At 66.5% G+C, this 17,873-nt stretch overlaps 2 protein-coding genes across 5 annotated transcripts; one reads left to right on the top strand and one right to left on the bottom strand.

The window, feature by feature from the left end:
• The first annotated feature begins 1,715 nt into the window (after positions 1-1,715).
• On the top strand, positions 1,716-4,883 carry PRR7 (proline rich 7, synaptic). Of its 2 annotated transcripts, none has more exons than XM_071758769.1 (2): positions 1,716-1,837; positions 3,614-4,883. In XM_071758769.1, exon 2 carries the CDS (start codon positions 3,813-3,815, stop codon positions 4,629-4,631), a length of 819 nt encoding a protein of 272 aa, XP_071614870.1. In that variant the 5' UTR covers positions 1,716-1,837; positions 3,614-3,812; the 3' UTR covers positions 4,632-4,883. The 2 variants fall into 2 exon arrangements, with proteins under 2 accessions (XP_071614870.1, XP_071614871.1); XM_071758770.1 differs by lacking the exon at positions 1,716-1,837 and having other exon boundaries at positions 2,055-4,110; positions 4,243-4,883.
• A 354-nt stretch (positions 4,884-5,237) lies between these two features.
• DBN1 (drebrin 1) lies at positions 5,238-16,147 on the bottom strand. Of its 3 annotated transcripts, XM_071758756.1 has the most exons (15): positions 15,904-16,147; positions 11,737-11,792; positions 11,525-11,637; positions 11,249-11,323; positions 11,020-11,166; positions 10,787-10,864; positions 10,539-10,690; positions 10,302-10,365; positions 10,128-10,187; positions 9,859-9,973; positions 8,536-8,673; positions 7,528-7,659; positions 6,031-6,581; positions 5,831-5,933; positions 5,238-5,716 (listed from the first exon to the last, which is right to left on the bottom strand). In XM_071758756.1, exons 1-15 carry the CDS (start codon positions 15,987-15,989, stop codon positions 5,646-5,648), a joined length of 1,941 nt encoding a protein of 646 aa, XP_071614857.1. In that variant the 5' UTR covers positions 15,990-16,147; the 3' UTR covers positions 5,238-5,645. The 3 variants fall into 3 exon arrangements, with proteins under 3 accessions (XP_071614857.1, XP_071614859.1, XP_071614860.1); XM_071758758.1 differs by lacking the exon at positions 8,536-8,673; XM_071758759.1 differs by lacking the exons at positions 7,528-7,659; positions 8,536-8,673.
• Between the last annotated feature and the right edge of the window lie 1,726 nt (positions 16,148-17,873).

Genomic DNA, 17,873 nt, shown 5'->3' with positions numbered 1-17,873 from the left:
AGGGTTTTGGGTGTTGCCCTGAGCTGTGGGGCTGTGGCAGCAGCACACGATTTTCAGGGGTGAAGGATGCTCTCAGCTGTTGCCTGGGCAACGGCTCCTCCTCCAGCCCACCATGTGGCTCGGGGAGCGCTCCCCCGCCTGCCTCCCCCCGCCGCCGTGGGGAAGGGGAAAGGGAAGGGGAAGGAGAAGGCAGCTCCTGGTCCCCGGCACTGGCGGGGCCGGAGGCCTGGCTCCCTCCGCCTGCCCTTGCCCCGGCCTAACGATGCCAGTGCGCCCCGTCGTGCCCCTCACCTCTGCGGTACTCATGCCCCGAGGGAGCGCCCGAGCGCCCCTGCATGGCCGCAGCCCTCTGCCCGCCCCGGGTGCTGCTCGGGCACCACCGTCGAGCCAGCACTGCTGGGCTGCTGCGGCCATGCTGTGAGGTCCGACCACAGGAGACAAGTTCCAGCAAGGTGAGTCAGGGCTGGAGCCGAGGGGGACAGGGGAGATGCGGCCGCTATGGCCCCACTCCCAGCAAGGCGGTGAGGCTTGGCCGGCTGCCAGAACTGCTCCGCTTGGATGTGGCGGGAGGGGGATGCCAGCACCCGGCTTCCCCGGGTCACCTCCTGACCAGGACGAAGGAAGTCCTTCCGGCCGGGCCTGGGCAGAACAATGCTGTCTGTGTGCGGCCGCAGTGGGCGCCCACCGCCCTGCCCACGGGAAGGAAGTGGTGGCAGGGTCACAGCTTGCGTGGGGCACCCAGGGATCTGTGGCCCTGCCAGGCAGTGGGCAGTGCGGCCCCGGGGCTGATACAGCTCTGCCTGGGAGCCACGGTCTGGTTGCTCCCGGCACAGCCCCGTGGCAGTGGGGTGCAGACAAGGGGAGAGCAGGTGGTCTCTCCCGCAGGGTGGGCACAGGCCAGAGGAGCGTGGGGGGGTTTCCCATGGTGACTGTGAGCCTTGGGTGAAGCAGAGAACAGGCACTGATATCCCCCTGACCCCCAACAGCAAACAGCTGGAGAGCTTGACATAGGGGACAACCACTTGGGCCAGGATGGTGAAGGGGTCTGCTGCGGGTCCAGAGCAGCCCTCCGAGATGCAGGATGCTCCTGGGCAGCTCTTAGTGTTGACCAGTGACAACTCTGACTCTGCTGTCCTCAGAGCCCAGCTGCTCCCCCACCCCAACCCCGTGCCTGTCACAGCCACCTGTCCCTTTGCGGTGCCCAGTGGGGGCCATGGAGGGATGGTTGGTGGCTAAGCTGCCACTGCCACTCCCTGCCACTGTCCCTGCGCTGCGCTAGCGTCACCTCCTGAGGAGGCTGCGGCCGGCGCTGGGGAGTGGATGGCTGGCAGCCCCTGGCACCGAGGGCAAGTGCACGGCCACCGGAGGGGGGAGCCCGTGGAATCGCCCCACGGAGCGTCACAGGGCTGTCACATCGACCGGACCGTGGGGCCGTCACTTGGGGAACCCCGGCCCCCACCCCTGGGGCTGGCGTGGCCACCCCCGGGGATGCCACGGCCCTGACGCCACCGGCGTCCCCCTGGTTCCCTGGGGGTGGGGGATTCCCGTGGCAGTGCCCGTTCCCCCCCTGCCCCGCGCGGCGGATCCCGGTGGAGGTGCGGGGGGCCCGCCGGGTCCCTCCCCGAGCCGAGGGCGGGGCGGAGCGGCGGGGCGGGGGCCCGGGCGGGGCGGTGCGCGGCGGCGGCGCGGGAGCGCTCACCGGAGACAAAGGCAGCGCCGGGAGGCGGCGGTGGCGCCGCGCACCGGGTGCTCACCGGGCCCCCTTCCCCTCCTCAGCCCCGCTGCCGCCGCCCCATGGAGCTGCCGCGCACCGCCTGAGCCACGTGCGCCGCCGCCGGTAACCGGAGCCGCGGAGGGAGCGGGCGCGGCGCCTCCGCCTGTTGCGCGGCGCGGAGGCAGCGGGCCGGGGCGGGGGCGCGCGGGGCCGCCGGCAACCGGAGGCCGGGGCGGGGGCGCGCGGCGCGGGCCGGGGCACGCGCCTCCGGTCTGTCCCCGGCGGACGGGCACGCTTGGGGGGGCGGGGAGGGGGAAGAAGGGGGACAGGAGGAGAAGGAGGGAGCTACGGCACCCGGGACCGGGGAGATCCCCGCCGGGTTGTCCCCCTTACACCGGCCGGGTATGCGAGGCGGACAGCGGGGCCCAGGCCGTGGCCGAGGGTAGCGGGGCAGTCCCGTCTGCTCCCCGCGCGGTGCGGGTGTCTCCCATCCCGCACGTCGCCGGTCCCGGCAGTCCCGCACCCCAAGCTGAAAACGCCCCCGGTCCCTGGCCACCGCCAGCTCTCCCTGCCCCGGACCCGGTGTCCTCGCGGCCGTTACCCTGCTGCTCGACGGCCCCTCCCGCACGGTGCGCCCACCCGGGGGAGCCTGTTGCAGCCGAGGCCGGCAAGCTCTGCCCGCACCGAGCCGGCCTTAGCTGGGCAGCGGTGCCAGCTTGGAGCGCCCCAGGAAGTGTCACCCCCTCCCCGAAGACCCGCATCCTCCGCCCCCGCGTTTGTCTTCGTGATGGAGCAGCCCCCGCTGCTCGCTGGAGCGTGGCTGGGGCTCCGTGGCCCCTTCCTTCCCCCATCACTCCTTCCTTCCGGCTGGGCTCGGCCCTCCAGCCCCGCTGCCCTCCCTGTGGCACCGCCAGCCCCCTCGGCATACGAGGACCCCGTTACGGTCCCCTCGCCGGCAGCGTGGCTCTGTCCTGAGGGGCAGCCGGGAACCCTGCGTCCCTTTCCTGAACACAGGCAGGTGGGAGCGGTGACACCTTTGTGCTCCCTCTTCTCCCTGTGAGCCGGTCCTCTCCCACACCACGGCAATAGTCCTGACTGGTGCTTATGTGCCCGCCTACAAGCACCCATGGGTGCTGCTCCCCACTTGCTGATGTGGATGGCTGCCCCCTGTTCAGTGCTCGGCTGGATGTGACTGAACCGTCAGCCTGCCTAAAGGCAGGGACCTGGCAGGGGTGACTGGTCCCATTCCCACTATTCCCCCCTCTAGCATTGCCACATTGGGGTGCCACCGTGCCCTGACCTTCCTTGATGGCAACGAGACCGTAGATGGCCATGGTGCATGTTCTCCAGCAAGTGCCACGTGCCGCAGACAGACAGACACCATACACATGCACCCTTTCTCTTCCCTGGAGCACCCCACTCTGGGGAAGCACGGGGGGGTAAACTGCCCGGGATCTGCAGCCGATTTGGGGTGCACTGGGCAAGCAGGAGTGGGGGAGATGCTAAGGGACATCCCATGACCTCGAAGGCCATAGCATCCATCTACCGCCATGGGGTGCCTGGCAGCGCTGTGGCGGGGTGCTGAAGGGTGTGGGTGTGGATTTGCTGTCGTGGGGGCGATGGCGGGGGCGCGCGTGGGTCCGGGCACGGCTCCCCGCCGGCTGCGGCTGCCGCTGCGCATGTGGAGCGCGTTGCCATGGGAACGGGGCGGCCGCGTCCCCACCACACTCACGCTGGCGTCTGTCTCGTTTCAGGGCCCCCTCCCCAGAAGCCCCCTCCCAGCGATGGGCAGCGGGACCCCACCGGCCCCATCCCCCCGCCGCCCACCTTGCCGGCCCCCCGCCCCGCCGCCCGCCCAGCGCACCCAGGCTTGACCTACCCGTTCTACCTCCCCCCCAGCTCCATGGCAAGGATGGACCCCTGACGGCGGGTGCCCACGGGCCGGAGGAGACACCGCCGGGCACGGCCTGGGGAGATGCCCTCGGAGGCCCTGACAGCATCGGGTCCCACCCTGGCCCTACCGCCGCCCTGAGCATCCTCTCCCCCACCCCGAGGGCAGGGAGAGGCCGGGGCCTCCCCCCCGGGGCCGGCTGCCAAGATGGTGATGTCCCAGGGCACCTACACCTTCCTCACCTGCTTCGCGGGCTTCTGGCTCATCTGGGGGCTCATCGTGCTGCTGTGCTGCTTCTGCAGCTACCTGCGGCGGCGGGTGAAGCGGCAGCAGGAGGAGCGGCTGCGGGAGCAGAGCCTGCGCGCGTTGGAGCTGGAGCCGCTGCACTACGAGGGTTACGGGGGCAGCCCCCCCGGCATGGCCATTCCCCACCGCCTCCGCCTCGAGCCCCACCATCATCACCCCCACCACATCCCGCCCCCCCGGCCCTGGAGCTGCCGGCACGGTAAGGAGCAGGGAAGGGCTCTCGGCATCCCCAGAGCCCGCGCCTCCCCCTTTTTTTGGGGGGATAGGCCAGGAGAGCCAGGACGCAGCGTTGACGGCAGCGGGGGTCCGCGGGGGGGGCTTTGCCTTGCAGAGTCGGACCTGTCGAAGCCGCCGTGCTATGAGGAGGCACTGCTGATGGCGGAGCCCCCCCCGCCGTACAGCGAGGTGCTGATGGACACGCGGGGGCTCTACCGCAAAATCAACGCCCCCTTCTTGAGCCACGAGCGGCTGGAGAAGCAGGAGCAGCCCCCCAGCTACAAACCCCTTTTCCTGGATGCCGGCTATGGTTCGGCACTGCACCTGCCCCGCTCGGCCAGCCCCGGCCCTGCCTGCCCGGACCTCTACCTGCAGGCAGAGTGCTCCCCCCGCATGTTTCCCAGCTGGACAGACTCGGAGCTCAGCAGCAGGGACACCTATGAGCCAGGACCTTGGCACCTCCCGGTATCCATGCCCCTCTTCGGCAGGACTACCGCTGTCTAACAGCGGCCCCAGGGGATCCCCGGACCTTGTTGTGGGTACCCCTGCAGCACAGGGGGGGTGATTTCGGTTGCCCGCCTCACCCCGGGGACGCCCGCCCTGGCGCAGGCCATCGCCGCCGGCGTGGAAGGGGCTGGTTCCCCCTCTGGCCCCTGCCGGACCCCCAGTGGCTGGGGGAGCTGGAGCCCCGGACTCTGCTCTGTTTTCTTAAATTTTTTGTTTGTTACAGTTTGAGAATAAAAGTTTGTGGCTCGGGTTTGCCTTCCAGCGGGCTGGCGTTGCAGGACCCCCTGGGGGAGTGGCCACCCTTAGACCTCCCCAGTACCCCCCAGCAGGCTGCAGCCCCCGTGGGAGTCGCTTTATTTATTAACAGACATGAGCACACCGCCGGTACAGAACTTGTGCTTTCCAAAAACAGTTACTGGAGGGAGGGGAGGGGGAGAGGGGCCAAGCGGGGGCCAAGCTGGGGCAGGGGGAAAAGAGGGATCCCGGTGAGGAAGAAGGGATGGGAGAGCAAAAGCCCCACTCCGGCTCCCTGCCGGGGTTTTGGCGGGGGGGAACTGCCGGCCGCAGCCTCGCCTTGGTCGGGTCACTTTATTGCCATATTCATTTATTATTATTCTTTTTTTTTTTTTTTTTTTTTTTTTCCTTAACTCGTGCAAAGTATGGGGGGAGCTCCTGGGGGCACGAAGAGAACAAGGACCCTATCCCACAGCCGGGCAGGGAATGCGAGCATGCCCCCCCCTCCCTGAAGGGATGCTGGGGCAACGGGGAGGGGGAGACTGCTAAGAAGGGGCTGACACGGCTCCTATCAACAACTTAAAAAAGAGAGAAAGAGATGGGGGGGCTGTAAAAGGTGCCCCGGGGCGGGGGTGCAGCAGGGCAGCCCCCACCTGGAGGCCTCATCCTGCGGGGCTCCTGCGGGGTGGGGGGGGGGGGGCCCGGCCCCTGGCTGCAGCCCCCTTATGCCCCACACTGGCCAGGGCAGGCTGCCTGTGCTGGCACCAGGGCCTGGGCTTACAGGCCCCCCCCGAAGCTCTCCTCGTCCTCGGGCAGGGGGTCTGTGTCCCAGCATGTGATGTCGATCTCTAGGGGATAAGGAGGGAGTGTCAAGGCAGCATGGGATGCCCCATGGCAGGAGGAGACAGGGTCACGTGGGGTGTCCCATGGTGGGACAGACTTCCCTCCTCGTCCCCACTCACCTGGGGGCTTGTTGTAGAAGACAGGCTGGGGGGCTTTGGCCGATGGCTCCTCGGGGGGGGGTACCTCCTCCTCTTGGGACTGGCTGAAGTAGCCCTCGCTAGCCTGGGGAGGGGGAGCAGGGGTGGGCAAGCAGTCAGTACACCCTCCCAACCACCCATCATCCCTCTGAACCCACCCCTTACACACCCCAGTGCCTCACCTGCTCCCCACGTCCTGGTGTCCCATCCTTGGGGGCCATCTCCCCATTGGTGATTGGGGGGGTCTCTCGGCCTGGGACATCCTCCTGGGGGGCATGCTGGCAGCCAAGCCCCAGGGGTTGGGGGTCTTCTTCTCTGCCTACCTCCTCCTCCTGCTCCACATCGCAGAAGGTGGCAGGGGGCTCAGGGAGCTCGTCCAGGCTCAGCAGGGGTCCCTCATCGGGTAGCATGGCTGGTGGACCCTCGGGGACAGGGGCAGCAGGCAGGGGCCAGGCAGTGGGGGGGGTTACCCCATCGCTCTGCCAAAGGTCAATGAGGCTCTCAGGGTTGGGGGTACCCCCAGGTTGTGGCTCTGTGGCTGCAGGTGGCAGGGAGGGCTCAGTGGGCTCCAGGGTCACCAGGTCCCCCAGGTCATCACCCCCTGCTGTCCACACCAGCCTGGGGCTGGGCTCATCTCTAGGCGGCTCGGTGGCCTTGTCCTCGGGCCCTGGAAAGGGCCAGTGCTGCTCGGGGGTGGCTGGCCCAGCCTCCTGGGCACTAGGACTGGAAGCGTCTGCAAATGTGGGGGACAGCAGTCAGTGGAGACAGAGCAGGGATGGGCGATGCCCAGGGACAGGGCTGCAGCTGGGAGGGGTCCTTTGGGCTGGGATGCTGCAGGGATGGGTGGGAGCAGCTGGGCAGGTAGGGGGTCAATGGCATGCACCAAGGGAAAGAGGGGACATGACCAGGGCAAGTGGGTGGGCAAGGTGTTCCCTTGGGGTGGGTGGCTGGGCCCTGCTTGGGTGGGAGAATAGTTGGAAGCACAGGGGGGGATGTGGAGAGATAAGGAGGTGTGCACTGGGAAGGTGCAGAAGGGCAAGCTGGGATGTACCAGGGAACTCAAAAGTGCCAACGGGGATGCAGCATGGACATACGGAGACTGCAGCAGAGCCAGCTGGGATGTAATGGGACACTGGGAATACATGGAGGGAAGCAGCAACACTGGCAGGGATGTACTAGGAGATAGGGCAGATAGGGCAGAGTTGCACTGTGGGGGGATGCAGCAGAGACAATGGGGCTGCCCTGTGGTGATGGCAGGCATGTACAGGGCAAGGAAATGAACCAGCTGGGGATGGGGAAGCTGCATGGGGCGGAGGTGGGACATGCAGCAAAGACAACAGGGATGCACTGGTGTTAGCAAATGCACTGGAGACGGCAGGGATACAACAGTGACAGCAGGGTAGCACAGGGGCAGGGATGCAGCAGAGACGGCGGGGAAACACCGGCGCAGTGGATACGACGGGGATGAACTGGGGGACGCAGGAGAGACGGCGGGGGATATGCTGAGGGATGCAGCCGGGATAGCGGGGATGCACTGAGCAATGCAAGGGGGCTTGGCAGGGCTGCAATGGGGCTGCAGAGGAGCTGAGGGGGCTGCGGTGGGGAACGCACTGTGGGGACCTTCAGGGATTCACCGGGTAGCCCCAAGCAGGGCTCGGCAGCCCCAGCCCTGCGCCCACCTTTGGGCGTTGCGGGCGTCTCGTCACCCGGTGCGCGGGTGGCTGGCTGGCCCAGGGGTGTGGTGGCCGGGCTGGGCTCGCAGGGGCTGCAGCCCGCTGCCGAAGCCTTGCGGTAGGCGTCTGACTGGCTGCCTGCAGACAAGGGAAAGGGGCGGAGTGGGGGGGGCTGCTCGCAGCGCTGTCCCTGCTCCTGCCCCATGCCAACCCAGCCATGAGCTGTCAAATGCATGTCACCGTGTACCTGCCACCACATTGTCCCCTCCTGCGGTGGCAGGATAGAGGCACCCATGGGTGCAGCAGCCATAATGCCCCACTCCAGGCATCCCCACCAGCCCCATGCAGCCACAGACCCTGCATCTGCCAGGCACAGGCAGCCCCACACCCATCGTGGTGCACGCTGGCCATGCCCATACATTGCCCAGCTGGGCTCTGGCACAGCCTCCTCGCCTCTGCAGGCACAGCTCTGTGCCCTGATTCCACCCCAGACTGGGGGAACACAACCCCACATGGCGCCAGGCCTCATCCATCCCCTTCTGGCCCATCAGCACAGCTCATGATTCTGGGACCAACCTTTTCCATCCCACACTGCCCCACAGGCACAGTCCTGTGTGGTCCAGGGCACAGCATGCCCTTTCCCCTCCCATCCCATTGGCACAGCCCATTCCATCCCGTGTCAGAGCATCACCTCCTCTGGCACAGCTCTGCACTGTTCCTGTTTGTCCCATGGGCCCAGACTGCCCAGTGCCCCATCCCTGTACCATGGGCACAACCTGCCCCACGGGCACAGCCTGACATATCCCCCCCCCCCCCCAGGGCACAGATGCATTTGAGTGCCCATGAGTGCGGGCACAGCCCATGTCTGGGTGCCTGGCCCCCTCAGGGTGCCCACAGGAAGGTCGCTGCCTCTGCTGTCAATCCAGTGTGCCATGGGACTGGGGTGGGCTGTAGGGTGGCCACCCACAGCTCGGCTCCCTGGAGCTGCATGCCCTGAGGCTCCCAGCTACCTACATGGGAAGAAAGAGGAGAGATTTGGGGTGCGGTGGCAGGTGATATAGGGGAAGGGGGTCCGTGGGGGGGAGGAGGAGGAGGAGGAGGAAGAAGGCGGCCCACTGTCAGCTGTCTTTATGAAAGGACAGTGCAGACGACCTGCCAAGAGAAAGACAAGACAGACAGACGGACGGAGAGAGAGAAAGAGAAAGAGCAAAGAGATGGTTCAGTCCCTGCTCAGTGAAGCCATGGTGGGGTCGGGGCACCAGGGCACCGGGATGGGAGAATGGTGGGACAGGAGGAAGCACTGATAGCAAGGTGGGAGTACGGCAGGAAAAGAGGATGGAAAGACAGCAGGAAAGAAGGATGAGAGGCAATGCTGTCTGGCTGGGTGGGGAGAGAGGCCATGGGACCAACTATCTGCTCAGGCACAGCACGGCCCCACAGCACAACCCATGGCACAACCCACGGCACAACCCACAGCACGGCCCCATGGCACAGCCCCACGGCACAGCCACAACACACAACCCACAGCACGATCCACAGCACAACCCCACAGCACAGCCTCACGGCACAGCCTATGGCTTGACCCATGGCACGACCCCACGGCAAAAACACACATCACAGACCACCCTCCATCATAGCCCCATGGCACAGCCCGCCCAGCACAACCCTCAACGCAGCTCCATGACATGGTCCCACAGATGGAGCTGCCCACCAGGACAGTCAACCCCTGCCCTAGACCTGCAAAAAGAGTCCTAGGGCTGGACTCCCTCCTGTGGGGCAGCCCAGCCTGCCCATGGGGCACGCCTCCCAGCCAGGTGCCCCATGCCTGCCTCAATCACTTCTGCTCTTTTCAGCTGCCCCTGAGGGATGAGTTGTCTTCACAAGACACCCCTGGACTTCCAGATGTCTGGCCCTGCTACACCAACCATGCTGCCAGCATGGCTGCCAGCACGGTGCCATGACAGGTGAGTGGATGACATCCAGCTCAGAGCAGGATGAGCTTCCCCCTTGCTGAAGACACCACAGCATCCAGCCCCCACCAAGCTGCCCAAGCGGTGAGGGCCATGTGAGGTGTGGTGGCAGTGGCAGTGATGGTGGCACAGTAGAGCAGAATGACCCCCTGCTGTCCTCATGCCCCCAGCTCACTGATGCACTGACAGGGAGGACAGAGGACACCCTCTCTCCAGAGTACAGCCCTGGTACCCCCAGATCTCACTGCAACTTGCTGAGATGCAGGGAGCCCCAGTGGCACTGCACTCACCTGCTCTACAGTCCACAGCCCATCCCCTGGACTCTCCTTGCCTTCCCCAATGCCTGCAGTCACCCCCAGCCCCTCACCTGTCCTGTGGCTGCCTGGCGAGATGGCGTCACTGCTGCCCGATGCCACCCGCTCCTGCTGCTTGAAGAAGTCCCGGGGGTTGTCAGGCCGCTGAGCAATGATGGCAGCAGCTTCCTGCAGGGATGGGGGAGGCTGAGACCCACTGCCCCAGTGGTGCGGAGCTACAGGATGACCCCCCGCACACCCCCAGCTGGGTGCCCATCCAGCTGTGAGTACCACTGACTGGGGACTGAGAACCAGCACTGGGCATGGCCCCCACCACACTCACCTCCACCTCTGACTCTGATTTCCTGAGCTGCTGCCTGTCGTCCTCCTCTTGCTGATCCCCCTGGGAAGAGTTGCGGCATCATCCCCCGGCCCCAGGACCCTTGGAACAGCCCTTCCCCAGGGGTGACACAGGGCACCAGCCCCAGTTCTGACCCAGTCCCACCACAACACTTACAAAGATGGACTGCTCCTTCAAGCGCTGCCGGGCCTCCTCTGCCTCCATGCTCTGCTGCTTCCTCCTGCCACGGGGACACAGGAGAAGGGATGGGCACCAGCTCCCACCAGTCCCTGCCCAGTTCCATCCTACAAGCAGACACCCATGTGCCCACCCAGACACTCACAGCATGAGCACAGCCATCCCTACACGCACATCCTTGCACCTGAGACCCCCCCACCCCGGCCCCCGCCATGCCTGTGCTCCTCAATCTGCTCCTCCCGCTCCCGGTAGCGCCGCTCCCGCTCCTCCTGCTCCAGCCGCTCCTGCTCCATCCGTTCCTGCTCAAACCGCAGCCGGGCGTCCAGGGCCTTTTTCCGTTCCTCCTCCTTACGCAGTTCCTCCTCTTTCTGGTGGAGGGAGAAGGATGCAGGAACATCAGCCCACCCGCCGGTGGGCTCACCCCACACTCCAGGGGCCACAGGCTGCCCACCCCTGCACCCCACCTTGGCCTGTTCCCAGAACTGCTCCCGGTTGAGCCGCTTCATCTCCACGGTGGCGTCGGTTTTCTGGTACGTGGTGCCCTGGGACAGAGGAGAGGCAGAGGGGGTGGAGGGGCTGGGATCAGCGAGGGGGAATAAAAGTGAGTGGCACAGGGGGTAGTGGGCTGTGGCAGACAGGAGCCCCGGGCGGGAGGGATGCCCTGTGTCCATCGTCACAGCTGCCATGGGGACATTACCACGGGCTCAGCGTTCTCGTCCTCCCGCAGCCGCAGACGGTGCAGCACTGGGCTGGAGACACGGGCCAGCCCATTGGAGAGACGCTGCCCAATGGCCCCTGGGTCGATGTCCTCGACGCTGCTGGCATTGACAATGACATCCACGCCCTGTGGGGGAGGGAGGCAAGCGGCTGTCAGGGACCAGGATCGGTGCCCTGGCAGCATTGTCCCCCTCCCCAGCATCACCCACCTGGAAGAACTCTGCTATCTTGGCCACATGGCTGGCGCAGGCACACTTGCGGGCATCTGGCACATCCTCGCCCACCTGCAGCAACCAGGAAGGGGCTAAGCTGGGGAGGGGGTTGCAGTGTAATACCTCCAACCCGCTGGCCACCATGAGGCAGTGTGATTGTGGGGCTTCCATACCCTTTCAGACACCACAGATTTCTCTCTTGCACCCAGCTGTGCCCCTAACAACACAGCAGCCTCGGTGGGCATGTGACCCCAGCCTAAACCCCCCACTCACCCAGTTGACGAGGACATATTTAGGGAGGACAGCCTGGGGGTCCTTGACACTGCAGAAGCCGTACATCACCTTCTGGATCTCAAAGTGGCCCGACAGCTCCAGCAAACCTCCGCCTAGCACAGCACCATCAGCCCATGTCCACCTGGCACCAGGATAGGTGCCAGGGAAAATTCTGGCAAAGCCAAGCTGGCTGAGGGGACAGAGGACCTTACCTCCTGAGGCTGCCAGCTTCAGGTCATCAGAGCCATCTTCATACGTGTAGAGGGCCCTGAGGAGACAGCACAGGTAAGCCAGGGCTGGGGTGTAAGCCAGCCCTCCTCCTTCCCATCCTGCTAACACTGTGGTCAGGGAAGGTCTCAGGGGACTGGTCATGTGTTCCCAAGCTGCCACACAGCCACCCCAACACCTTGTCCATCACCACTGCAAGGGCTGCCAAGCAGGGCAGACAGGACTGCAGGCAGGGCTTATTTCCCTTCCTGCTGGCTGTCATCTGTAGAACAGGGTTCCAAGGCTGTGGACAGAGGGGTCATTTGAGCACAGGGACCAGCTGGGCAACGCCACCCATTAACCACAAGCTGCTATGCCATGCTACAAGTCATGGTGGCCTTGCAGCTCTTTGTCTATCCATCTCTGTCCCCCCCCAATGCTGACCAGCTTTGGGGACAGCCCTGTGGCCCCACAAAGAACTTGGGTCACTCACGTGCCTGGCTACGTGAGCTACTGGCCCAGCAGGCACCAGGCTGGGGGAGGATGCTGGAGCAACAGCAGCAGCAAATCAATGTGCCGCCGGGGTATGATGGGGCCATCATGGAGATTGTTCCTTGGAAACCATTCACAGTGGATGGGAAACCCCCTCTTGCTCCCACTGTGCCCTGGCCAGCCCCTCTCAGGGCTCTATGGGGACCCCTGCCAGCCCGCACCTCCCCATGGTGTGCAGTCAGCTTCAGGAGGGGGGGACACACATACCGAATCAGTCCAGGGCGGGTAGGCGAGGGGATGGATGTTGCTAGGCAACCAGCATCCTCCATCACCATGGCAACCCCCCCATCCCAGCTGGGATGCAGCTCGCCCCGATGACGAGGTGATTAGTGGAGGGGAGCGGGGGAGGCAGGCAGGCAGCGGGGACCTGCGGGGCCTGGCAGGCACCCAAACCTTCCTGCCACTGTCACGCGCTGTGCCCGGAAAGCTGGGGCCGCCCGTGCAGGACCCCCCATCCCTGTGCTGGGGCAGGAGGGCAGCTCTGCCAGTCGGCATTCAGCTGTCGGCACCCGCGCTTGCTGGAGTGCCAAAATCCCTGCGGCTGCCGGGCAGAGCCGTCCTCACCCCAGCCCGCAGCTTCCAGATGGAGGCTGAGCTCGGGGATGGGCATCGGGGGAGTCCCTACGGGCAGAGCCACCCCCAAAACAGGCAGGGGAAAGGCAGGCAGGTGCCTAATCCAGAGGGGGGCTCCCTCCACCCCTTGGTACCCACCACCCTCGGAGCCCCCGGCAGCGAGGCGCAGATAATAGCACCAACAAGATTGACTTTAATCCGCACATCCCGATCCTGCTAATCGGCCGCCCCAGCCGGCGCCAGCTCCCAGCCTGGGGCTGGGAGAGCAGCTGCAAAGCGCTGTCTGCGATGCCCGTGCTGGGGAAGGCCGGGAAACGCAGCCCCTGCCTGCAACCGTCCAGAAGACCTGCTGTGATACCCCAGGAATTGGGGAGAGGGATGGCAGCAGTTTGGGGCCTCCATGGACAGGGGTTGGGGACTTGCAGGGTGGGATAGAGCTGGCTGCAGAGGGAAGGAAATAAGTAGGGCAGATCCATGGCACGGCTGCCTGGGAGGCCTGTGGGTGGATGGGTGCTGAGAGCACCCACTGCCTGCTCTCCCCAACCCAGCGCCCTGACATGCTGGGTGGCACCCAAGTGCAGTGCTACTGCCTGCACCCAGGGGTGCTCCCAGAGTAGCTGGAGCTTGGCCAGGTCCCATTACCCAGGAAAACACCATGGACACAGACCCCTGTCCTGAGTAAAACCCAGTGGCACAGCCTGACCCAGGCTGGGATGAAGGATCTGGACATTTCCAGTCTGGGAGCCAGAAGGGCTGTGCTGGGGTCAGTAGCATCTCTAGGGGTGCCTCCAGGAACCTGCAGCCCAAAAGCATCACCACAAGCCCCGTCAGCAGGAATCAGCCGTGCCAGTGTGGGTGCAGGCAGCATCATGCATCACTTAAGCCCTTCCATGGGCTTTAAACTCCCCACACAGTACAAACAGCCCCTTCCCACCCATCTGGGCGTGTGGCTCACCCGTGAGACCAGGGAGGAGGTTGCCCATCACCAGGGCACTCCAGCAAGGAGTCATTCCAACTAAGATTCTCCATCACCCCACCAAGCAGACAGTGGACCCACTGCCCTCGCACGGCCCCATTGCTCACCCAAGCAGGTGCAGCAGCACCCGTGGGTGCCAGTGCCCAGGGGACCCGCAGATGCCTTGTCCTTACGCCACGGTCAAGGAGGGAGAGCATCACCCCAGTCCACCCGCTCCAGCCTGGGCACATGTGTTTCCAATGTGGCTGGGAACTCCAGGGAGTCGGCGTGCTCAGAAAGCAGCACCAAATTCCTTTCCGATCGAGTAATGGGCCCCAGCAGCCTCCGCGGGGCCGGGCAGGGGGAGGGGATGCTCGGACCCTCCAGGACTGGACTTGAGGCAGCCTGGGGAATCCCAGACTAAACATGGGGATCCCGGCTGGGCGAGAGAGCGGCATCCCTCGGCACCAGCCCAGGGCTGGGCTCCGGAGGAGCAGTGTTCTCACAGCCTCTGGCTCACCCAGGCTGGGACACCGCTGGGGGGTGGTCCCCATCAACCTTGCCCGGTGCAGCCCCTCAGCATCACCCCTTACCCTACACCCAGGCTCTGGGCTCTGTTCCCACTGACACCAAACACCAGACACTCCGAGTGTCCACAGGATGGAAAGGCTGGGGTCGATGGGGTGAGCTCAGCCCCAAGGATTAGGGGGAGGAGTGGGGCTCGCTGCCTGGCTGTGGCACAGCGCTGGAGGCGGGGTGCTGGCCCCAGCACTCGCCTTCCCGGGAACCGTTTGTGCTGCTCTCAGCAGCTTTGGCAAGGAGGGCTCCATTGCAGCGGATGCCGGGAAGCGAGATGTATCCAGGGCTGACAGCTGCCTCCTGGCCGGCAACACGCACCGCGCTTGCCCACGGCGCCCTTGGGAGACCCGGGGCTGGTGGGGAGCAGGAGCTGCCCAGGCCCACACATCCCGGGGGGCTCTCAGCCCTGGGCCGAAAGCAGATATCCGGAGAGAGAGCAGGGTGAATCCCGACTAGGGGGTGGGTGCACCCTGGCAGGGTGCCCCCCAGGTGGGCAGAGGGTGCACGCATGACAGCCACACCCCAGCTAAAGACCAGCATGCACCCAGCACCCCAGGGTGCCGACAGCACCCCGCAGGCACGGCACTGGCACCCCAGGGAGAGAGAGGGGTCCGGGGGGGAGGGGGAGGCAACGGCCCCAGCCAGCCCCTCGGCAGCCGGGTGGGGCCGGGAGACGTGGGTGGGAGATGGCAGAATTGGGGGGGTGGTGGGAAGATGCTCCCTGCGGGCTCCTGCTCCGGCCGCAGCGGGGCCTGGATCCGTCCGGGCCCCGGCACCCGCACCACGGGTTGTTCAGCCCGGGAAGCGCAGGCTGGGCAGGGCATCCCGGGGGGTCCTGCCGGGGAGGCCGCTCCTCGCCCGCTGCAGCCTCAGCCTGGCGGGATGGTTCCCCAGGAATCGGGAGCAGCCCGGGAGCTGGTGGGGGCTGGGGAGGTATGACCGGGGTCTCCGCGGCCGCAGGCCTCGCTCCGCGGGCCAGGGGTGCCGCCCGCTGACGGGGCACAGCCGGGGCCGCCGGGACCGGAGCAGGGTTTGGGGCACCTCCATCCCCTCCCCCCGCCCCCCAGGGCGCCCCTGCCCGCTGCTCCGGCTCCAGACAATAGCGAGGGACCCGGGGCCGGGCCCAGGAGGGGGGGACCCCCGGGCCCTCCCCGCCGTGCACGGAACCCCCCCGGTTTTCCATGCTCTATGCCCGGCAGGGGGGGGGACCCGGTCCGCGCCGGGGGCTCCGGGGGGCGGGAGGTCCCGGCGCTCGCACGTGCCGGCCGGGCGCAGACAAAGCGGGGACCGCGCCCCGGCCCGGTACGGCGTCAGGCAGGTGCGGATACCGGGGGCAGCGGGCCGGGCACACCCCCCACCGCCCCGCCCGCCTTTGTGTGCCGGGGCTCCCGGCACCGCGGGCCCGGTGCGGCGGGGGGCGCAACGCGGGGCGCGGCCGGTGTTACCGGGCGGCTCCGTGCACAAAGGGCGGCGGCGGCGGGGACAAAGGGGCGGCGGCGGCGGGCGCGCTCACCAGTCGGTGGGGCTGTCCTCGCCGATCACGTCCTGGTAGGAGGCGAGCAGCTCCAGGCGGTGCGCCGCGAAACCGACGCCAGCCATGGCGGGGCCGGGATGCTGCCGGGGGACCGGAGGGACCGGCCGCCTGCCCGCCTCAGAGACACTGCCGCAGCGGCCGGGCGGAGGGGCGAGCGGCGGGGAGGCTCCGCCCGCCGCCGCGCCCGGTCCTAGCGCCGCGAACGGCGGCCCCCCCACCCTCCGCCCCCCCAGCCCGGCCCCCGCCCCCGCCCGGGCCCCCGCCGCGCCCCCGGGAGGCCCCCGCCGCGCCCCCGGGGCACCCCCGCCGGTCGCGCCGACGGGCACCGCGCCGGCACCCCCGGGTGCGGGCAGCATCGCCCCCGTCCCGGGCTGCCTCGCGCACGGCTCATCCCCGGGATCCTGCACCCCGCGGACCCACAGCCCTGGCCATCCTCCGCCCGGGGACCCCGGAACCGCGGCTCTCCTCTGCCCCTGGGATTGGCATCCTGGGCTGCCCCCGTCTGGGGACCCCTTACCCCAGACCCTTCTCCGCTACAGCCCCCTGGGATTCGGACTGCAGGGAACCCTGTGCCCTCAGCTCCCCTCCGCACCGAGATCCCCTGCTCCGAGGTTTCCACTCCAAGGACGGGGCCCTGCGGGCTCTGCACAGCACACTCAGCCGTGCCCTTACTGCTGCACAAGGTGTCTGTGGGCACAAACCTTGTCGAGATCCCTTTGCTGCTCAGCTGCCCACCCACTCCTCCATCCCTCCAGCTGCTGCACAGAGCAACCCCCTGCTCCTATTTCCCCCCTGACCCCCTAAGGACCCTGCCAGGCTGTGCACGACGGCACTTTTTCCAGGAGGTTTTGCCTCCGTGTGAGAGCAGAAAGTTGCTTTTCCGGGGCTCAGCAGGGGCTCCCGGTCTCCCAGCTGGGTCCACGCTCTCCTGCCAGGGCAGGCAGCATCATCCCAACCACCGACTCTGCCCCATCCCAGACAGCATCTGTGCCAAAGGGGTTTACGTGCTGGAGTAGCAGTGGGGAGTGCAGAGGGCCTGATCCCTGCAGGCTTGGGCTCATGCTGGCATGATCCTTCCTGACCCAAGCTCTGTTAGGGACAAGCACCCCTAAGCTCAATGGCACACAGGACACGGTGCCACAGGCCCTGCCTGCTGCCCCCATGCCTGCACCCCCTCCTTTTATTTCTGAGCCAGGCTGGAGCCACCCTAAGCAGCTGCTGGAGTATTCGAGCAGCTGTGGAGCAGCTGTCGAGGCCAAAGCAGGGGCTGGGGCTGGGGCAGGAACCCCACAAGTGGCTCTGCTGGCTTTGGGGGGTGGATGTGGTGGGACCCTGCTCGAGGACATGGTGGGAGCTTGGAGCCTGCTGCCGCCAGGCTTTGTTCTCAGAACAGTGCGGCCCCAGCCCCTCCCCAGGCTCCACCTCCGCAGCCCACCCGAGACCCTCCTTCCTGTGCACAAGGGCCCCGTATGGTGCACAGAACTGGTGGGCAAAAGCTGCTCTCAGCAAAGCACGGAAGCACCTTGGGTGGTAGAGGCACCATCAGTAGGAACCAGAGGCAACAGGATACCAACGGGAAGGAGCTGAATCCCCCCATGGGTGCAGGCTGTGGAGCAGAACAGGGTGGATGCTTGGCTCTCCACTGGGGAGAGACAGGACGACTGTGGCATCGCAGCTCTGTTCTGGCCCTGCTCCAGGGCCAGGTACCCCGGGGCTGAGCTGGCACAACCTGTTTCCAGGCTGTGCTACCCCAGCAGGCTCAGTCCCGCACGGCTGCTTCCTCCTGCCCCTTCCATGCCCTCTGCTCACCGGTTGCTGTCCCAGTTGTGCCAGGGCCGGCTTAGTGGCTGCTCACGTGGGGACACGGCCTCCTCACCTTCCCCTGCACTTCCCCTGACCTTGGCTGTGCAGCCGGGACTCACACTCGGGCACTAACCCAGGCACTAACC

The sequence above is a fragment of the Heliangelus exortis genome, chromosome 15 (genome assembly GCF_036169615.1).
Source record: "Heliangelus exortis chromosome 15, bHelExo1.hap1, whole genome shotgun sequence".
NCBI classification, from domain to species: domain Eukaryota; kingdom Metazoa; phylum Chordata; class Aves; order Apodiformes; family Trochilidae; genus Heliangelus; species Heliangelus exortis.
The sequence above is the reverse complement of the archived record's forward strand: the minus strand, read 5'-3'. Positions and strand labels throughout refer to the sequence as shown.